The 16,771-nt window shown below is 46.8% G+C and overlaps 5 protein-coding genes across 5 annotated transcripts in view; 2 read left to right on the plus strand and 3 right to left on the minus strand.

The window, feature by feature from the left end:
• Nucleotides 1–468: 468 nt before the first annotated feature.
• On the minus strand, nucleotides 469–2,466 carry cdc42 (Rho family GTPase CDC42). The gene is made up of 6 exons (XM_032051711.1): nucleotides 2,322–2,466; nucleotides 1,718–2,097; nucleotides 1,465–1,584; nucleotides 910–1,288; nucleotides 763–848; nucleotides 469–713 (listed from the first exon to the last, which is right to left on the minus strand). The coding sequence occupies exons 2-5, from the start codon at nucleotides 1,735–1,737 to the stop codon at nucleotides 789–791; spliced, it is 579 nt and encodes a 192-aa protein (XP_031910700.1). The 5' UTR covers nucleotides 1,738–2,097; nucleotides 2,322–2,466; the 3' UTR covers nucleotides 469–713; nucleotides 763–788.
• A 701-nt stretch (nucleotides 2,467–3,167) lies between these two features.
• Nucleotides 3,168–5,934, minus strand: mirC (siderochrome-iron transporter MirC). The gene is made up of 4 exons (XM_032051712.1): nucleotides 5,431–5,934; nucleotides 5,234–5,364; nucleotides 4,446–5,180; nucleotides 3,168–4,389 (listed from the first exon to the last, which is right to left on the minus strand). Exons 1-4 carry the CDS (start codon nucleotides 5,649–5,651, stop codon nucleotides 3,617–3,619), a joined length of 1,860 nt encoding a protein of 619 aa, XP_031910701.1. The 5' UTR covers nucleotides 5,652–5,934; the 3' UTR covers nucleotides 3,168–3,616.
• Nucleotides 5,935–10,384: 4,450 nt separating this feature from the next.
• Nucleotides 10,385–12,613, plus strand: BDV38DRAFT_273357 (zinc-binding alcohol dehydrogenase family protein; the record flags this gene model as incomplete). The annotated part of the gene is made up of 8 exons (XM_032057662.1): nucleotides 10,385–10,396; nucleotides 10,626–10,658; nucleotides 11,459–11,555; nucleotides 11,627–11,730; nucleotides 11,766–11,943; nucleotides 12,006–12,104; nucleotides 12,162–12,376; nucleotides 12,431–12,613. 8 exons carry the CDS (start codon nucleotides 10,385–10,387, stop codon nucleotides 12,611–12,613), a joined length of 921 nt encoding a protein of 306 aa, XP_031910702.1.
• On the minus strand, nucleotides 12,608–13,919 carry BDV38DRAFT_254364 (uncharacterized protein). Its single transcript, XM_032055319.1, has one exon. The coding sequence runs from the start codon at nucleotides 13,541–13,543 to the stop codon at nucleotides 12,956–12,958; it is 588 nt and encodes a 195-aa protein (XP_031910703.1). The 5' UTR covers nucleotides 13,544–13,919; the 3' UTR covers nucleotides 12,608–12,955.
• Nucleotides 13,920–14,224: 305 nt separating this feature from the next.
• The window catches only part of BDV38DRAFT_273359 (cryptococcal mannosyltransferase 1-domain-containing protein), a gene marked incomplete at both ends in the record, with an annotated part of 4,141 nt that continues 1,594 nt past the window's right edge, over nucleotides 14,225–16,771 (plus strand). The window contains 2 exons of the mRNA XM_032057663.1: nucleotides 14,225–15,801; nucleotides 16,495–16,636. Coding sequence (XP_031910704.1) covers nucleotides 14,225–15,801; nucleotides 16,495–16,636 — 1,719 coding nt within the window. The remainder of the gene's footprint in view (nucleotides 15,802–16,494; nucleotides 16,637–16,771) is intronic.

Raw genomic sequence — 16,771 nt, forward strand, 5'->3', positions numbered from 1 at the left:
TCACAACATGTCAAAACATTGGACCGATTGTAAAATCCGAGATGGATAGCATCCACGCTCCCGTTTCCAGACAAGTAGCTATTGGCGGCTGGAGCATGCGACCAATAATGACAATCTTCATTACATTGGACCTGATTACGCCATGGTCTGTGAGTACCAAAGCCTTGGTGGTCACTGATGTATCTGTGCTATCTAGTTCAAGACTGTAACATGACAACAATAAAATGGCACAGCAACGTGACAGAAGGTGCGGACGTGACAACAAATCGCGAATATAAAGAAACAGATCAATACCATCAGCCAGCCAAAACAAGACGCCTCGACTTCCAACGCCGATAGAGACGATGAGTGGTAATAGAGAATCGAAGATGGACAAAGGAAGAGAAGGAAGGGACAGAAAATGATAAGGCAGTAGGAGGATAAGGTAAGGAGAACTTGGTAAAGGGAAGCCGGCTGAAAGATGAAGGTAAAGCGGTTCGGTTCGTCGATAGTCTCCGCGGCAGAGTTGGGAGGTCAAAATATCCCAGGGTATATCGGATCAATGAATGCCATAAATTGGGCAACGAAAGAATACGAGGATGGCAATCATTAGAAATATCGTCTCGAGATTGGGTAACAGATGGTAATCGGCTCATGAGCTGTGACCCTTGATATCCATAATAGTTTAGTTTATGCGCTTCAAAACCTCGATCTTCCCGAAATATGCGATGTAGCTAGGATGGATCAGCAACACGATCTGGGTAACAGCTGGGGAGAACTAACCCTGCTCTAGAAAGATGCGTGTTCAATTACAGCAAAACGCACTTCTTCGACTTCTTAGGAGCAGGCTCGAGGGCGGCGACAATTGCCTTGTTCATTCCGTCAGTACACAATGCAAGCAGCACAGCCAATAGCATTACCCCGACTCACCTCGTCAAAAACATCCTTGAGTTTATATTGGGTCAGAGCGGAGCATTCGACATATTTCACGGCACCCAGTTCCTTGGCCATCCGGTCTCCATCTTCCTTACGAATGGGCTGCATCTTCTGGCGGGAAAGCTTTTCGCGGACAGCGGAATCGTCGCGCAAATCAGTTTGGGTACCCACGATCAGGCAGGGAACACCAGGGCAATGGTGGTGAACTTCGGGGAACCACTTTTCGCGCACGTTCTCGAAGGAAGCGGGGGACGTAACGGAGAAGCAGACCAAGAAAACGTCGGTTTGGGGGTATGAAAGGGGACGAAGACGGTCATAATCCTCCTGACCAGCAGTATCGAAAAGCCCCAGAGTGTACGGCTCATCGCCAATCCTATGAAGGCGTCGGGTTAGTCAATTGATTGCGAGAAATTGACATGTAATCAAACCCGGGCGATGGATCCAACGACGCGTTATCAAGGCCACTGTCTGTCGGGATATATGACAGGCGCGAACTCTCCGGGGAAGTCGTTGCGCCGATCACGGCTCGAAGCAATCGGGTTCACTTACATGACAGTGACAGCATAGTTATCGAAAACGGTAGGAACATATTCCGAGGGGAACTTGTTTGTTGTGTACGAAATCAGGAGACATGTTTTGCCCACAGCACCGTCACCGACGACAACACACCTGACGAAGAGAAATGACCGTAGTTAGCAGACCGCTGATTGATAAAGGAACCAATCTCGGTAAGAAGGGTGCGGCATCAGAAAGGGGGGGGGAGGCAATGAGAATGCTTATCAAAAGGAGCCAGCAAACGTACTTGATAGTGGCGACAACCATATTGTATACCTGGAAGCACCTGAGGCTCTGCAAAGTGACTGTGCAGATAATCTTCCAAGGGTGTCTAGACCCGAGGTGACGAGGAAACGAAAGGAGGAAGATGCGGTGAAGAGAATAGGGAGAGGTATGAGGAGGAGCCGGTTGTCGAACGGTTGTGGGGAGAGAATATAAAAAGGGAGAGATGGGGGATTACAGGAAGCGCTGGACGAGAATGGCAGCAACCAGGAGTTACGGCAGTTGTGGTGCGGTGAATGTCGACGGTGAAGGGTTGGTGGACGTAGCCAATGTGGGAGGCAGAGGTGGAGGGCGATAGGACCGTAGCACTAGTTCGGAGAGTACCTTAGGTAGAAAGAAAGAAAGCTGCCATGGATGGGGCAACCCGCACCGTTAGCTCACGTCGGCCTATTTGTCTAGACACTGCGACTAGCACGTTTTCATTGGGAAGTGTATTGCCAGACAGGCAGAAATCATTCTGCTGGGAACATGAATTGAGAAATACTATTTTTTTTTTAAAAAAAAGAGCCAAAATGACTACAAAAATTAAAGGCACAGTTATAAAGGATATAAACAGTGATTTCACAAACCTTACAAGTCCTTTTCTTTTCTTTTTCCTTTTTTATTTCCCTCTTTAGTTATATACCTGAAGAGGCAGAAGAGAGAAAAAAAAAATCCGGAGAAACCGCACGGATCAATTCCAAGGAAGGCCCTTGATGTCGCAAGAGCACTTTGAACTCCTTTTCCCCTCCCAAATTCTTTATTCTCTGCTCTTAGAAATCTCGAGAAATGAGACGAAATTGGGAACGGCGAAAGGAGGGGGAGAAATGGAGGGGCGGCGGCAAAACAACCTGGGAGGGTAAAGTAGTGACTAGTGATATGATAGACGCAACACCCCACCACCGAGGAGAGTTAAAGTCCCAGAGGATGAAGATCCAATCAAGGGACTACAGGCTCAACTCAACTATATCAGGAATGAAGGGTTAGGAGAAGTGGGAAGAAGAGGAGAACAACCACTTTGAGGTATAATTGTATTCAAACCTTAGGCATGGAAGTGTCACTGTCACAGTCCAATCATCGACTGGCGGTAAATGCACCAGTCCAGTTAGTAACCATCACATACCGCCGTTCATTAAGGTAAATGAACGGTACCACGTATGAGGGGATCCTACTCCATCCTTTCCAAGCGCTGTATTACATGACTCGATGATATCACCTTTTGCTAATTGGTGTCATTTATCGGGAATATGGCTGTTTGACGCCCCCAACCATAATTCCTCTTCAGACCACCTTTCAATTTTCCCCTCTCATAATGTTCCTATTTGAGCTATAGGTATAATGCCATCCGCGTTCTTTTAGCTAGGGATTTACAAAGGAAAGGATCAAAGAGAAAGCACGTGCATTGAAACGTTTCATCTAAGTCTAGTCATAATCTCATAATGTCTATATAAACTCCTTCAGAGACTTCTAGGGTAGTCGCTGACTTGAAGTATGTACGGCTCTATGTGGAAGACATATAGAGACTCAATATACTGAAATCCGCTTACCCTCGGGATGAGAGAGCAGAACGCTGGTCGGCCCACATACCCGATGGCATATAAACAGCGCCCCGGCGCTTCTAGCCGGCGATGCGGTAGACGCATATGCGCATAACCTTGTATGGACACGTCACATAGTGTTTGATTTGGGATCGGGCCGGATGGAACACCACACAAACTGCTTCGCGTAGTCTGGTATGTTCTTCTGTTGCAGTAGGGAGGGGCCCCGATGCCCTGTCCAAATGACCCACAACAATCGTGGAACTGTCCCATATGCCAGATTTATTGGTGGTACCCCTGAATGTATATCAGAGGGCGCTGGAGAGACTGAGAGTATTCAGGCCACTTCATGGTTGTTTCGAGTGTCCTTCTGATTCGCACTCATTCTCCGATAGGCCTTGTCCATTGTCTGGGATTGGATGGTCACCGTTAGGCCCGTCCACTGGTTCGCAGTTGATTTTGTCCAACCTATAGTTCTTCATCAAAAGACTCAAGGGAATCAACGGTATTGTCACGATCAGCGCCAACACCAACAGTTTATTCATAGTCTCTTGATAAGACCTGTTGATGGCAATTCTAACCGGTGATCCCATAGGGAAAGATAAAGCCTTGTCCAATCTCCCAAATATTTCCTTGGCATCTCCCTTGTTCTCATCAGGGAGGTAACGCCGCAACTTCCGCGGAATGTTGTGCGTCCAGACAGCCCCTGAGATCGCAGCGCCAACTGCACCACCCATCTCCATAGATGTTAAAAACATTGCCGTAGCAGCCGCAACCTCCTGATGGCTAGCAGATGCTTGAACTCCCAGCTGGACAGGCACGTTGAGGAGGCCGCCTCCCATACCCACCACAATCTGGGTCCCAAGAATTAGCGTTGATGAGCTCCCTTCTTTGCGGTAAAGCATCATCAATAAGAGACCAAACATGTATATGGCGCTTCCAATGGTCACATAAATGCGATAACGTCGCGTGTACTTGATCAATAAGGATACTGAGAAAGCAGCGATGGTCGACGTAAAGGCAAACGTCTGCGTCACACGACCAGCCGTAGCGACATCATACCCTTGGACCACTTGAAGATAAGAGTAAAGATACGGTTGAACCGAGAAATAGAACGCCACTGGGTTATGTTAGGAGAAAAGCAACGCACGAATGCTACAGCGGGGGATAACCTACTAAAGTACCAAAAGGCTAAAGCGCAGCCAGCGAGCGCTGTGCGCTGCCTGAGAAGGTGTAGGGAGAGAAGTGGTTTGGGTGCAAACCTTTTCGACGTCTCCCACAGCGGCAACGCCATTAAACAAACTATGCCAACCGCAATCATTGCCAGGATACTGTCGTTCTTCCAGCCGTCTTTAGCATTAGCGGCAAGTGTGAGAGGCACCAAGATCAATGTAACTGCCGCCGAAAGAAGTATCAAACCAAACATGTCCAGGTCGTACCAGGTACGACGAACAACAGCAAGGAAGCTACCCCGAGGAGCGTGTTTTTGTTTAATGAGATTTAGTCTTTTAGCCTTGCGTTGATTCAACAATAACGTCAGCGCTAACGGGAGAAACGACGCAGGCAGAATGATTGACCACATCCCGTAACCCCAACGCCATGACGAGTGGCGTATCACCGCATCAGCTATTGCTGGTCCAATCCAAACTGTAACCAGAAACGGAAACTCTGGCAAGAGGGCAAGGAATGCCCTGTTGAGAAGGCTACTGCTGTCCGCAATGAACACTTGTTGGAGGATTTGCAAGCCTGTCGAACCGGCGGAATAAAATATCTGAGCCGATGCATAAGTCTGGACATTGGTCGAAGCAGCCATTTGTATATAACCGAGAACATATATCAAGATGCACACGCAGAACGCTTCGAAGCGACCGAAGACATCGGCTATCTTAGCCATGGGAGGCTTGATTACAGCTGCATTCTTGTCAGCTGAGTGAAAACAGACCGCAACGTATAAGACTACCCACCATTGACTACATTCTGGACGACAAGAACAGTTGAAATCAAGGAGTGCTTGCTAAATGCACTGGTTGCATAAGCAGAGAGTGACATAGTGGTCTGGCCCTCTAAGGAAGTACAGAACGCCATCAGGAAGATACTACAGCGAGTTAGTGCGACCAGTTCACTTTCATCAAAACAACTACACAATACATCTCGCGCATACCTGACGTAAGCCACAACCAAAGACTTCGTTGTCCAAGTCAAGCTGATGGCTTCAATCTTCCGAACACCTTCCTGCACCGAGTCATCCGATGTTATCTCACTGCCATGGTCATCGCTTTCGTATCCTGCGGGAAGGAGTTGTTCTCCTTCGTGTTGATCACGTCTCTCCATTTGATCGAGTGTGCCATATGAGGGACCTGAGTGGGCGTCAAGTAAGGGCATTGCGGCTGAGCCGAGAACGTCAATGAAGAATCCTGAACAACAGCACCGCGAGTAATGTCCATTTATCGGATACGATTGTCGAGGCGGTAGAGGCGTCCTGTGGGAGCGCGATGATGTAACGGCACTCGAAATATCAAAATCGAGGTAATCGGGTTCGAAAGGTCTCGTGTATAAGTCGAGATACTTGAGCTGACGGAGGAAGATATGGACGATCTGAACCAGCCAGATCCAGAAAAAGCAACGCGAGACTAGTCAAATGAGGGTATCTCAGGGGAATCGAAACCGAAACAGGGGAAGGAATATTTGGATATAAAAAAAAAGAAGAAAAACCCCAGGGCGAATTGAAGAGCACTTAAGTGAGACGTCAGGTTGGGTAGTTATTGGATTCGCAAGTTTGTTAGGTAACTGATACGGATGACGGCACGCGGATCGTCAGATCTATCGTACAAAGGGGCAGAGCTCTAAGCAGGACTCTAATCTCGGCGTGCTTCAGACCAATCGACTCGATCGACAAGGGGCACTTATGCACGCCGACGTGGGATGGGCCACAGGTTTAGCCTATGGGCTTAACGCCCGAGGCCCAAAATGGTAGGGTGGTTTCCGATGCACTGAAGGGTTTGTAGAGTGATGCCTATATTATTCCACTCGATATAGTTGAATAAATTTGAAAGCCTCATGCGAGAGGGTAAAGTCGTGGCAGAGCTTATCCCTCCGACTCGAGCGCACATTGACCCCTCAGTCATACATGTGAGCGCACAGGGCAGTACAGTATCGCACGCAGTTGTCCCCTGTTTGTGTATTCAAGCGCAGAGGATCAAAGTAAGTTCGAGACTGATCAGGGGGAGAAAACTGGATTGCAGCCGAAAATGGTGAAGTGGGGAGGAAGTGGCAAAGCGACCAGGGTGTGAGGGATGTTAGGCAGGTGGGTAAGACTTTTGAGAATCAGATATGATAAGATCACCTGGTTCGGTCCGAACGGAAGCTACGGGTTCCTATAGGTTGGCTCCTTACCCTGAATCAGGACATCAGTCGGATGAATGATTGCAATAATGGCATTTAATTGTCCATGGAAGGTTTCATCAATGGAGGAATATCAACAGATAAAATATTCCTCTGCCTGTGTTTGCCTGTCTCTTTTTCTCAGAAGAGACGGTCAGCTGACGAATCATACTTGGAATGAAAGCTCCTCCACCATTTCTCCCCTTGCAGCACTCAAGAAATACCGATTCGGACTTCATTGGTCTTTCAGGAATACGGAGTAGTTCGCACGACTTAGGCCCAGTGATTCAAAACAGCCGAGAAGAACCAGGAATGTTAGCAACCCCCTATTCAACTATACTGGACGTATGAGAATGATCCCCCAGCGCAGAGAACTACCTAAAGCCCGCACTGTCCAGCCTCATGATTGGGGGAGATGACATTCGGGTCATACCGCTCAAGGATCATCCAACTACTAAACAGCTCATGTCATGTGTCTTAAATTTTTTTTTTTTTTTTTTTTTTTTTTTTTATTTCTTTCCCCCCCCAAACCCTCTACTTTTCGTATTTCTCCTCATTCCTTCGGCCCCTCCTCCATCAGAAGAACCGGTTCTTGGTATGAGTCAGTCTGAGTAATAACCACTCTGAATAGACCGGGAATATCCTCGTAGTCACTTCACGATAATAGATTATGTTCCGATTTCCACCAGAAGCCGCGAGTACCGCGAGCTGAACGGACTTGTTTTCGTTTTCCTTCCCTTCTACCGAAGTTAAAATAAATCTCCACTTGCTCACACAACTAATGCCTTGACCGTCCAGTCAACACGGATTTTGAGGTCGCTAGGGCAAAAGGAAATAAATAATTGTAATAGTAATATTAACAATAATAAGAAGAAGAATAAGAATAAATTAAAAAGAAAAAGGGAAATACCACAGGGCCACGCAGCTCCTCCCAACAACAAGGTAGGCTTTATTGAATTACTCCGTAGTTAGTAGGTTATTTGTAGATGTTGCTTCCACGTAAGATATTTGCCTAACAGTGGAACTTCGTTAACAGCAGTCAGGTAGAATTCAAGCAAGCATCGATTTATAAGTTTCAAAGAGTGATTGTCAGTTACCCATCAGCTTTGTATTCTATTTTTAAATTTGTGTCCTTCCCCCCAACAAGTCTTTCATTCCCTACTACAAGGTAGCGCTACCAGTTGTCCGTACTCGTATACTATGTGGCTTACTACAAACATGTCGTGTGCAACTACTACGTATGCCACCTGAACGCAGACCTGAAGTGTCTGTAACTCACGGAGAAGTCTTACAGATATACCTAAGTGATGCTTTGGAATGGATAGAAGCTACTAGATACATACCCAATATCCTTATTTCAACTAGAGCTATTGCAGAAAAAAAAAAAAAAAGAAAGAAAGAAAATTGGGTACGACCTGCATAATAAGACCGGTTGTATATCCTTAAATTTCTCACATATCCGGGTTTCCGGTGGGACCATGTGGCTGAGCTTTGATCATAATATATCTTACTTCAACCTTCGACTCTACATATACATATAAACTATTAGCAAACTTGATGAGCCACATAAGATCCAGGTTAGCAAGTCAACATACATCAACAGACCTTATAGATGCAAGGTATCATTTCTTACCAAAAACCCCATAATTTTCTCAGGTCGGCCGCGCGGTCAGAAGTCTTCCATCCCGTTTCACGTTCAATACGAGCCCAAGTGCTTGAGTAGCAATATCTTGCGAACTCTTCCACTGAACATGCACTGCTACTGTTCTGGTCGCTAGAATGATTGGATGAAGGCAGCCCAGGACGGACCTCTGGCCAAACATATGGCCAGCCTGACTGTTGCGTATAAGAAATCTGGGATTCGCCTAGTAGAACGGTACCTGTGATGTATAAAGGTTGTAATTGGTTGACCCAATTGGCACTAGTTGAGCTTGATGTTACTTTGTCTTCTTCTGATCCTATTCTTTCTAGCCAGGGCATGATCTTCCTTATACCTTGCTGGGCAGATAAGGCTTAGGGCAATAAGGGGGGAATTGGAAGAGAAGTAAAGGTCGAAATGGGCCACAGCTTACTGATATATTTGTAATGGATATTCCCATCAACTCTCGAGCACGCCATACAGGGTCGGCCTTAAGACAAATAGTCAGTTACTGAGCATTTTCAAAAAAGAGTGTACGGCTTCTTCCCCTTCACAAATGCGCCAACGCTTATATATATAGTCTTTGAGAGGGCGCGGGAGAACTTAGTAACAAACAGCTCCACTTACTTACCGTCTGAGACGACTGGCCCTGCACTGTTGTAATAAGCCCTGCCTGCAACAGTAGGATAGAGTCGGGAATGGTAGAAAGTGTTACCACAATTTTTGTCACGCACGTTAGAGACTTTGACCAGTCAATTAGTCGTTACCATCTGCAGAATACTTACCTGAGGATGACTGAGTGAACACAACGTTAGACAGGGTATTGGCGGGTGTGCAGTCGCTTCTTAAAAGCGGATAAACTTGTTTGGGTCGAGTCGATACCTCTCTTAAAGTACGTTCCATAGTACAGTCAACTAGCCCTAAGCTCCAACTCAGACATTCTATCGAACAGACTGAAAGTTGCCATAAGATTGACTATATTCGCAAACGCAAGGAGAGTCAAGTTGCAGTCATTGTCAACATCTCCATCTATTTACTCGAAAGAATCCGGCACATCCCTGTAGACGGCACTAATTAATATACGCTTCTCATTTGATATCAAACAGAGAGATAAAGTTGAGGCCAAAGGAAGTCCAAACATACCTGAAGTGACGCTTCCGCTCGGACACTCTCGAAGCCATCATCTCATGGAGACATAGCAGAGTGCAAGTTGCTAGCACCGAGGCATCCGCCTTATTAGGATCCCGACCTATAAGTAGTCGAATAGTATATTGATACAGCTCCAACGTTACGGAATTCTGACACTGTACTATGTGGTCCAGTTGACGCGAGGCGAGGGACATGACAGCCGCCACAAATGAGGCAGACTCCATCATAAAGTGGATACTCTGCGTTGTGAATTGTTTTGAGTATCTGTGGTCTCACACCAAGTCCCTCTTTCCCGCAGATAAGATGAAATCAATGGAGCTTTCTTGGCATCCGTTACTGGTAGTAAAGGCTTGGGGAGCGAGGACACATTGGAAGAGGTCGCCGGGCCTAGGGAAAAAGGCAGAATATATGTTTGGTTGGCGGAATTTGTCGACGAATCATACCATCTGGAACCCGATAAGGCATGTGAAGCAGAATCTTCAACGATAGGGTTTACAGAGCCTTCAATCTCCTGTCTTTGAGGCAGAAGATTGTCAATACTGGGTATGTCACTGGCTAGCCTTAAATTAACGCTATGAAGCCGCCGGATAATTTCAGGCAGGTCGATATAGTTTGACTCGGGCCTGGAGAACATGTTATCCTGGGAAGATGTAGGGCAATTTCTCTCATCCTGCACCTCACCAGTAAGGTCTATATTCCGATCATTCTCCCAGTTGGTAGTTTGATTTGAAGGTGAACGCCGGGTTGTGTTATGGACGACGTAATAATCCCGGAAAATATCGTCGGTCTCATCAATAATCTAGAGCGCTCAATCGCATGAAAAGAGACGTGTTATGTATCAACCCTTATTCAACAGCTGGGCAAGCGACACACTTATTAGAAAACTGGATAACGTACTTTTATGGGTTGCTGTAGACATCGTAAAAAGCGGTGCCATCGCTTCTCAATGACCGCCAAGGTAGCCGCTTCCTGGTTTAGTAATCTAAGATTGCGCGTATAGTGGAACGAGGCCTTAAAACCCCATTGGCAAGTGTGGCCATTGGATTCGCAGTTCTTACACTTGGGGGGTGATCCATCACCTGGTGGCCGTAGGAAACGTAAGTTGGAGGTGAGTAACCTTTCCTCATATCATATAGTGCAAGGGACAGAGAATAAATAGGTACTATGATCTACCTACACTTTCTAAGACAGCTTCGGCAACGAAGGCTGGGAATATGCATGTATACATAATTAGCCCCAAGGCGCAAAACAAGAAATGTAATAAAAAGAGTAGTACATACCAGCCTGAACGTGGCCATCTTTTGACTAGCATACAGCTTACTCTAGCATGATGTTAGGGGAGAGTGGAAAGGATTAATGGCTATGATTTCAATTTGCTCTCTAAGCACTGTAGTATAAGCTTGCTCAACGTTAAAATCAAGTCCATCCGCTGATACTAGCTTACTCGGGTTTATAAATTAGTAAGTCCAACCGCCGCCAAGAGGCTCCACATGTACCGATTGATTCGTGGGGCTATCAGTTACTGATACATATAGCCAAGTATTTTTGTTTGTCGATATATAAAGACAGCAGATAGTATAGATACGGATCTCAATGTTAGGTCTTTCTGCCACTACCTAGCATAATCCCCAGTATCAAATGCGAGCATTCAAGGATCGTTGGGTAAGCAAGATAGTCCCTGAAGTTATCTGTGGGGCCACCCCTCTAATACTCGTACCTTGAACCGAAGTACTCGCATGGCCAAGCCTTAGCGGCGCTTCCACTTGTATGTAAAGGATCAAAGTGTTTTCCGGGCATAAATCACCAAAGAACCGAAGGTGTCAATGCTGTCGCAGGAGTATTTCAACCATGCTTACCCTCGTTCCTCCGTGCGCCTCAATCGGTGCACTGTTTCAAATCAGATTGAGAGATCATTCCCGCTAGACTAAACCTGACGTTGTATATATTCATCACACCAGCGAACTGTATAATGTCCACTCAATACAGCTCATCCCTAGTCGTCCGCGTACCCGAAGGCCAGTCACCGAAACTGGTTAAAGAATCAATTCCTGCCCCATCACCGGGCCCTGGACAAGTGCTTGTCAAAATGTCTCATGTAGCTCAAAACCCTACAGATGGTAGGGGCCCCTTCGTTTCACCTACTCTCCTGTTTCCATTCTACGCAAGGCTTGGGATAATCCACCCTTAGTTCAATCTTTTGACAGCAATGCTTTTGGCGACAGAACCGTGCTGGGCTGTGATTTTGTCGGGGAAGTGGTTCAAGTTGGCGCGGAAGTGACGCGATTGACTAAAGTGATATCGTAGCGGCATTGATCTGGGGAGGGGAGACCAAGGGACTTGGTGCATACAGCGAGTACTGCTTGGCCGACCAGCAGATTGCTTTCAAAGTGCCTACAACTCTCTCTCGTGAAGATGCTAGCACAGTTCCTCTCGCATTATCCTCCCCAGATTATCTCAATCTCAACCGTACAAAAGCACAGGGTACAAGTGTGCTGGTATGGGGAGGTAAAGACCTCCTTTCTCACTTCAAAGATTTCGATCGTCTAACGCTATCTGATGTGAAACAGCCAGCGTTGGTCTGTACTCTATTCAAATCGCCTCTCTTTATGGATTCGATGGAATCACTACACATAGTCCCTATAATGCAGAACTAGTGCGATCATATGGTGCAAAATATGTCTTCGATTATAAGGATAAGAAGGTGGTGGAGGATATCTGAAAAGCCGCCCCCAATATCTACCATGTTTTTGACACTGTTGGAAATCAAGGTTCATCGCCGACGGCTTCACAAGTGTTCAGAGATCCCCAAGGCTGCATCTGCACAGTGCGGCCTGGCAAAGCAAATACTGAGGGAGCCTCCGAGAACGCCCATGTCACGGACGTTTTGGTGTGGACGGCATCTCTCAAGGAACACAGATATGGAAAGCTCTATTGGCCGGTAGGTATTCAGAAGTCGTTTGCTATGACAGCCAATGCTGAATTTCTTCTATAGGCGTCTGAAAAGGATCATGAGCTAGCGAGTGAACTGTTTGTGAAACTAGGTCCGTGGCTTGATGAGGGCACCATCAAGCCGAATGTTACAAAGGTGCTTTCCGGATTGGACGCTATTTCTGGTGGTTTCCAGAAATATAGGGATGGGAAAATCTCAGCATATAAGCTTGTCTATCAGATATAAAGCACGGCATCAATCGCAGCTCGACTAGTTTTGAGGGCAACTTTGATCTCTAGAAATGACTTCGGAAAATCTGAACGGCTTTGTTACAGCAATTAATGCACTTACGAAAGTATTTTAGCTATAAATGCAGGCCTTATTCTCCCTACTGTTTATTTTAGGTTGTTGGTACAAGTTGACGGTAACAATTGCAGATATTATCTCCACACTAGCATGCTTCTATGTCCATAGCACTGCCACTATACCCGAGTGTTGACGAATTGATCGTTCAATAAGCAATTTACCTCCACACAGAGTCTAATTACTATAATGGTTATACCCAGGTTTGCCTATCTGCCCGCCAGATCAAACCGTGTCAATAATTAGGTGCCCGAAATTGACCACCAGATCCTGGCCCTCGTTAGAAGGCTTCGCTGCGTATAGACCCACCCAGAGATCTTGGACGTCCTGCTCCTCGAAAAACCAAGTAACCTCACGTAGAGGATTCTTCTGCACACCTTCAACTAAGTAGATCCACAGACTGTTGTCTGGTTCTCTAACGATTTCCAGCGTTGCTGCTCCACCACCTGACGGAACCGGTTGTAAACTCCAGTCCGCAAATCTATCCTTCGTAACGGTACTCAAATGGGCTTTACCATGAGTGAGCTCAATACCCGTCTTAACCCATCTCTGAGGACCATTTGCGCTGTTCAAAACAAGGACGAGTCCACCCTGGTCGTATTTGTCTTTCCAAAAGGCATTGAAGGCAACCCTAGCCCGTTTGAATGAATTCAGCGGGACGCTCTGGTATAGGATGGGAGCGTTGAATCTTTCCGTGGATGGAGGTTTCGACCATATATCCGTTCCCGGAGAGGCTTTTATTGTGAACTCGGCAGGAAGGGTTCCATTACCAGGGACCTTTTCGCTAGAGTTGGCAAAGGCAAATGTTGACATAATGGCTGGGATATTTTCTTTTTTTGGTCTCCCAGATAACGTTTATGATGCAGGAGGTAAGAAGGAATGATGAGGAGAACGTGACCCAGAAGACGTTACCCGAAGATGAAACTTAGAAAATAAGAAGAGAAACAAGAGAAAGGTAAAGAGGAGGAAGAGGGAATATAAACCTCCGCATACGTCACTAGAGGGTGGTGCTCCACAATCCCCCCAGTACAGACAGTACTTGATCATGACTCTATCCTCGGTGGGGTTTCCGATGTACTCGCGTTCGGCGAGAATAGGAAGTGGAATACGGGACATGTCGGTGACATGTGGGCTTTTTCTTTTTCTTTTCTTCTTCGTTTATGGATATAAGTGAAACAATCTTGGAGGATTTTGTCTCAATTCGTATCTCCTGCATTGGAGGGTCCGAACGAACACCGAAGTCAATGGTCGATGATGTGATCCATTGGTTGTTCTCCGCACCACCGATTTAAGCAAATATCTTGGCGGTCCAGATTGGCTGACATAAGCCAGACCATCCCCGTTTGGGAGGATAATAGCTTCAGCCTAGAGCCTAGATTGTTAACTTTTCTTTGATGTCTGGCGATAGAAGCGTGGGTCTCTTCTTGTTCGGCCAAACTACCTCAGATATGGGCTAGGTGAATGCTTCTATTATTCATGTGACGATCGTTCGTCATGTCTTCTTCCCGACTACTTCATCCCGACGAATATGAACTGGAAACTCGTTCCTCTGCTGACTCTCAGGAGAGCTTCAACTTAGACGAGGCCGACTTTGAGTCGCAAGTTCCACCTCGACCCAGGCGACTCTTGCGCCGAATGCCCTTTTTATCACGGGTTTTTGCTTCCACTTACTCTGGATATCGTCGTCTCAAACCCTCCCGACCCTTGATCTCGGCTTCGGCGCGACCCAGTTGTCTGCGACGCATCCTGTTTCGCCGGGCCTGTTTCTATCTACATGCCGTTGTCGGTATCATTCTCGCTCTTCTTATCCTCACTGCAATCCTACGACCCTCATATACCCGACCTCCGCCCCATTATACAGCACTTCGATCGGCCGTATCACATTCAAGCGCCTCTGGCCGGGGGAACCCTGATAACGAGAAGGTGTTCATAGCTGTTAGCTTATATGATCGTGGTGGGAAGCTAGCGCAAGGACAATGGGGCTCTACTGTTCTTCAACTTATCGACTTGCTTGGCGAGGATAACGTTTTCCTAAGTATCTACGAGAATGACAGTGGACCGGAGGGGGAGAGTGCGCTACAAGCCCTGGAAAAACAGGTCTCAAGCAATAGGTCTATTATAATTGAAGAGCATTTTGACTTGAGTAACCTGCCTAGGGTGACCATTCCTGGGGGTTCTAAACGTACTAAGCGTATCGATTACTTGGCTGAGGTCCGGAACCGAGCCTTGCGGCCGCTGGAAGAATCTGAAACGCAATACGACAAACTTCTATACATCAACGACGTTTTGTTCGATCCAATCGATGCTCTTCAGCTCTTGTTCTCTACTAACGTGGATGACAACGGTATCGCCCAATACCGGGCAGCGTGCGCTGTTGACTTTTCCAACCCGTTTAAGTTCTACGATACATATGCAACGCGTGATGTGCAGGGCTACGGCATGGGTCTTCCGTTCTTCCCTTGGTTTACCTCCGCTGGAGGAGGGCAGAGTCGACGGGATGTCTTAGCAGGAAAGGATGCGGTGCGTGTCCGCAGTTGTTGGGGAGGAATGGTGGCATTCGATGCACGATTCTTTCAAGGCGGTGCGAAGCCGGCAGTGGAAATGGGAGGAGAAAAATTCCCTGTTCGTTTTCGTTCTGCGCCAGACTTGTTCTGGGAAGCCTCTGAATGCTGTCTCATCCATGCCGACATCGAAAACCCGCCATCGAACGGGGCTGAGATCGTGGACACCGGCATTTACATGAACCCCTTCGTACGCGTGGCATACGATAGCCGCACCCTATCTTGGTTGTGGACGACTCGACGGTTTGAGAAACTCTACTCTATTATCCATGACATTGGTAGCCGTCTCGTGGGTATGCCATGGTTCAACCCTCGTCGATCAGAAGTTCGTGGTCAGGCTGTTGAGGAGACGGTCTGGGTGCCGAATGACAAAGACGATGGGGGCGGATCTTTCCAGACGGTTACGCGAATTGCTGGGAATGACGGTTATTGTGGACGACGAGGGCTCCAAGTAATCGTTGAACATCGCAAAGAGGGCCAGGACGGGTTCGAAAGTATCCCGGTACCAACGTGAGCCTTCGATATGATCTTTTGCCAGAGAGAGTTACGTGCAAATATTCTTTCTGGAATATGGGGTATAATGACTAACTTACTCTCTTTTTGTGAAACACATTTAAGATATCAGAGACGTACATAATGAAAGGCTGGAAGCTACTAGAATGCAGCAGTTTTCCTCATAATAACCAGAATTTTTTATTGAATATCTGATGTAAAGTTGAACTAGATCTGTTGGTTGTCATGACAGGTGAGCGTGAAAGTCATTCGTGTGTTTGCTAACTCACAGATATTGTGTTATCTCCCTTTGATATTGTCATTGATCGATGTTGACAGAGGGACCCCCTGTGGTTATTTGTCAGTCGCTTCATTCACCATGTAGCTAAAGCAATAGTATACTGATGCCATCGTTTGCAGGTCAGTAACAGATGCTTGCCTTGGACTACTCCTATAAACCCCCCCCTCTCTCTCTCCTTGTCCCCCTCTCCATCTTCTTCTTCCATCATCACGAAGCCTCTTCCGGGCTACAAGTGCTATCTCTATGCGCTTATTCACTTTTCTCCTGACCGTACATATCATCATGCTGTACAACTTTCTGTCACATATCCATCAAACCTTACGCCTGTTCAATCCTGTGGTCAGCGTCTTATGCAAAGTCCTAGATACTCTTAGGCTCAAAGTCATCATGGCAAATCCGTTTGAATTCAGCTCAAAAGTCACCGGTGTTATCCATAGTGTATTCGAGTCCTTCTTGGAGAGAAACACTGCTCATACCCTAGATGAGAGTCGCCACGCTCCCCCGTTAGAGGATCAGGATGATATCGTGACCTCTACAAATAGCCCCTCCACGGTCTGTCTTGTCTCCCTCTCTCTCTTAATCATTCACTCACTCACACACACACACACACACACACACACACTCTCTCTCTCTCTCTCTCTCTCTCTCTCTCTCTCTCTCTCTCTCTCTCTCTCTCTCTCTCTCTCT

Source organism: Aspergillus pseudotamarii, assembly GCF_009193445.1.
Source record: "Aspergillus pseudotamarii strain CBS 117625 unplaced genomic scaffold BDV38scaffold_51, whole genome shotgun sequence".
In the NCBI taxonomy this organism is placed as follows: domain Eukaryota; kingdom Fungi; phylum Ascomycota; class Eurotiomycetes; order Eurotiales; family Aspergillaceae; genus Aspergillus; species Aspergillus pseudotamarii.

Coding starts and splice junctions, on each gene's coding strand:
- BDV38DRAFT_254364 (XM_032055319.1), bottom strand. CDS start 13,543: ATGTCAACATTTGCCTTTGCCAACTCTAGCGAAAAGGTCCCTGGTAAT.
- cdc42 (XM_032051711.1), bottom strand. CDS start 1,737: ATGGTTGTCGCCACTATCAA. Junction 1,585..1,717: donor ATGGTTGTCGCCACTATCAA/GTACGTTTGCTG, acceptor TCTCTTCGTCAG/GTGTGTTGTCGTCGGTGACG. Junction 1,289..1,464: donor AACTATGCTGTCACTGTCAT/GTAAGTGAACCC, acceptor ACGCCTTCATAG/GATTGGCGATGAGCCGTACA.
- mirC (XM_032051712.1), bottom strand. CDS start 5,651: ATGCCCTTACTTGACGCCCACTCAGGTCCCTCATATGGCACACTCGAT. Junction 5,365..5,430: donor TTGGTTGTGGCTTACGTCAG/GTATGCGCGAGA, acceptor AACTCGCTGTAG/TATCTTCCTGATGGCGTTCT. Junction 5,181..5,233: donor CGTCCAGAATGTAGTCAATG/GTGGGTAGTCTT, acceptor ACAAGAATGCAG/CTGTAATCAAGCCTCCCATG.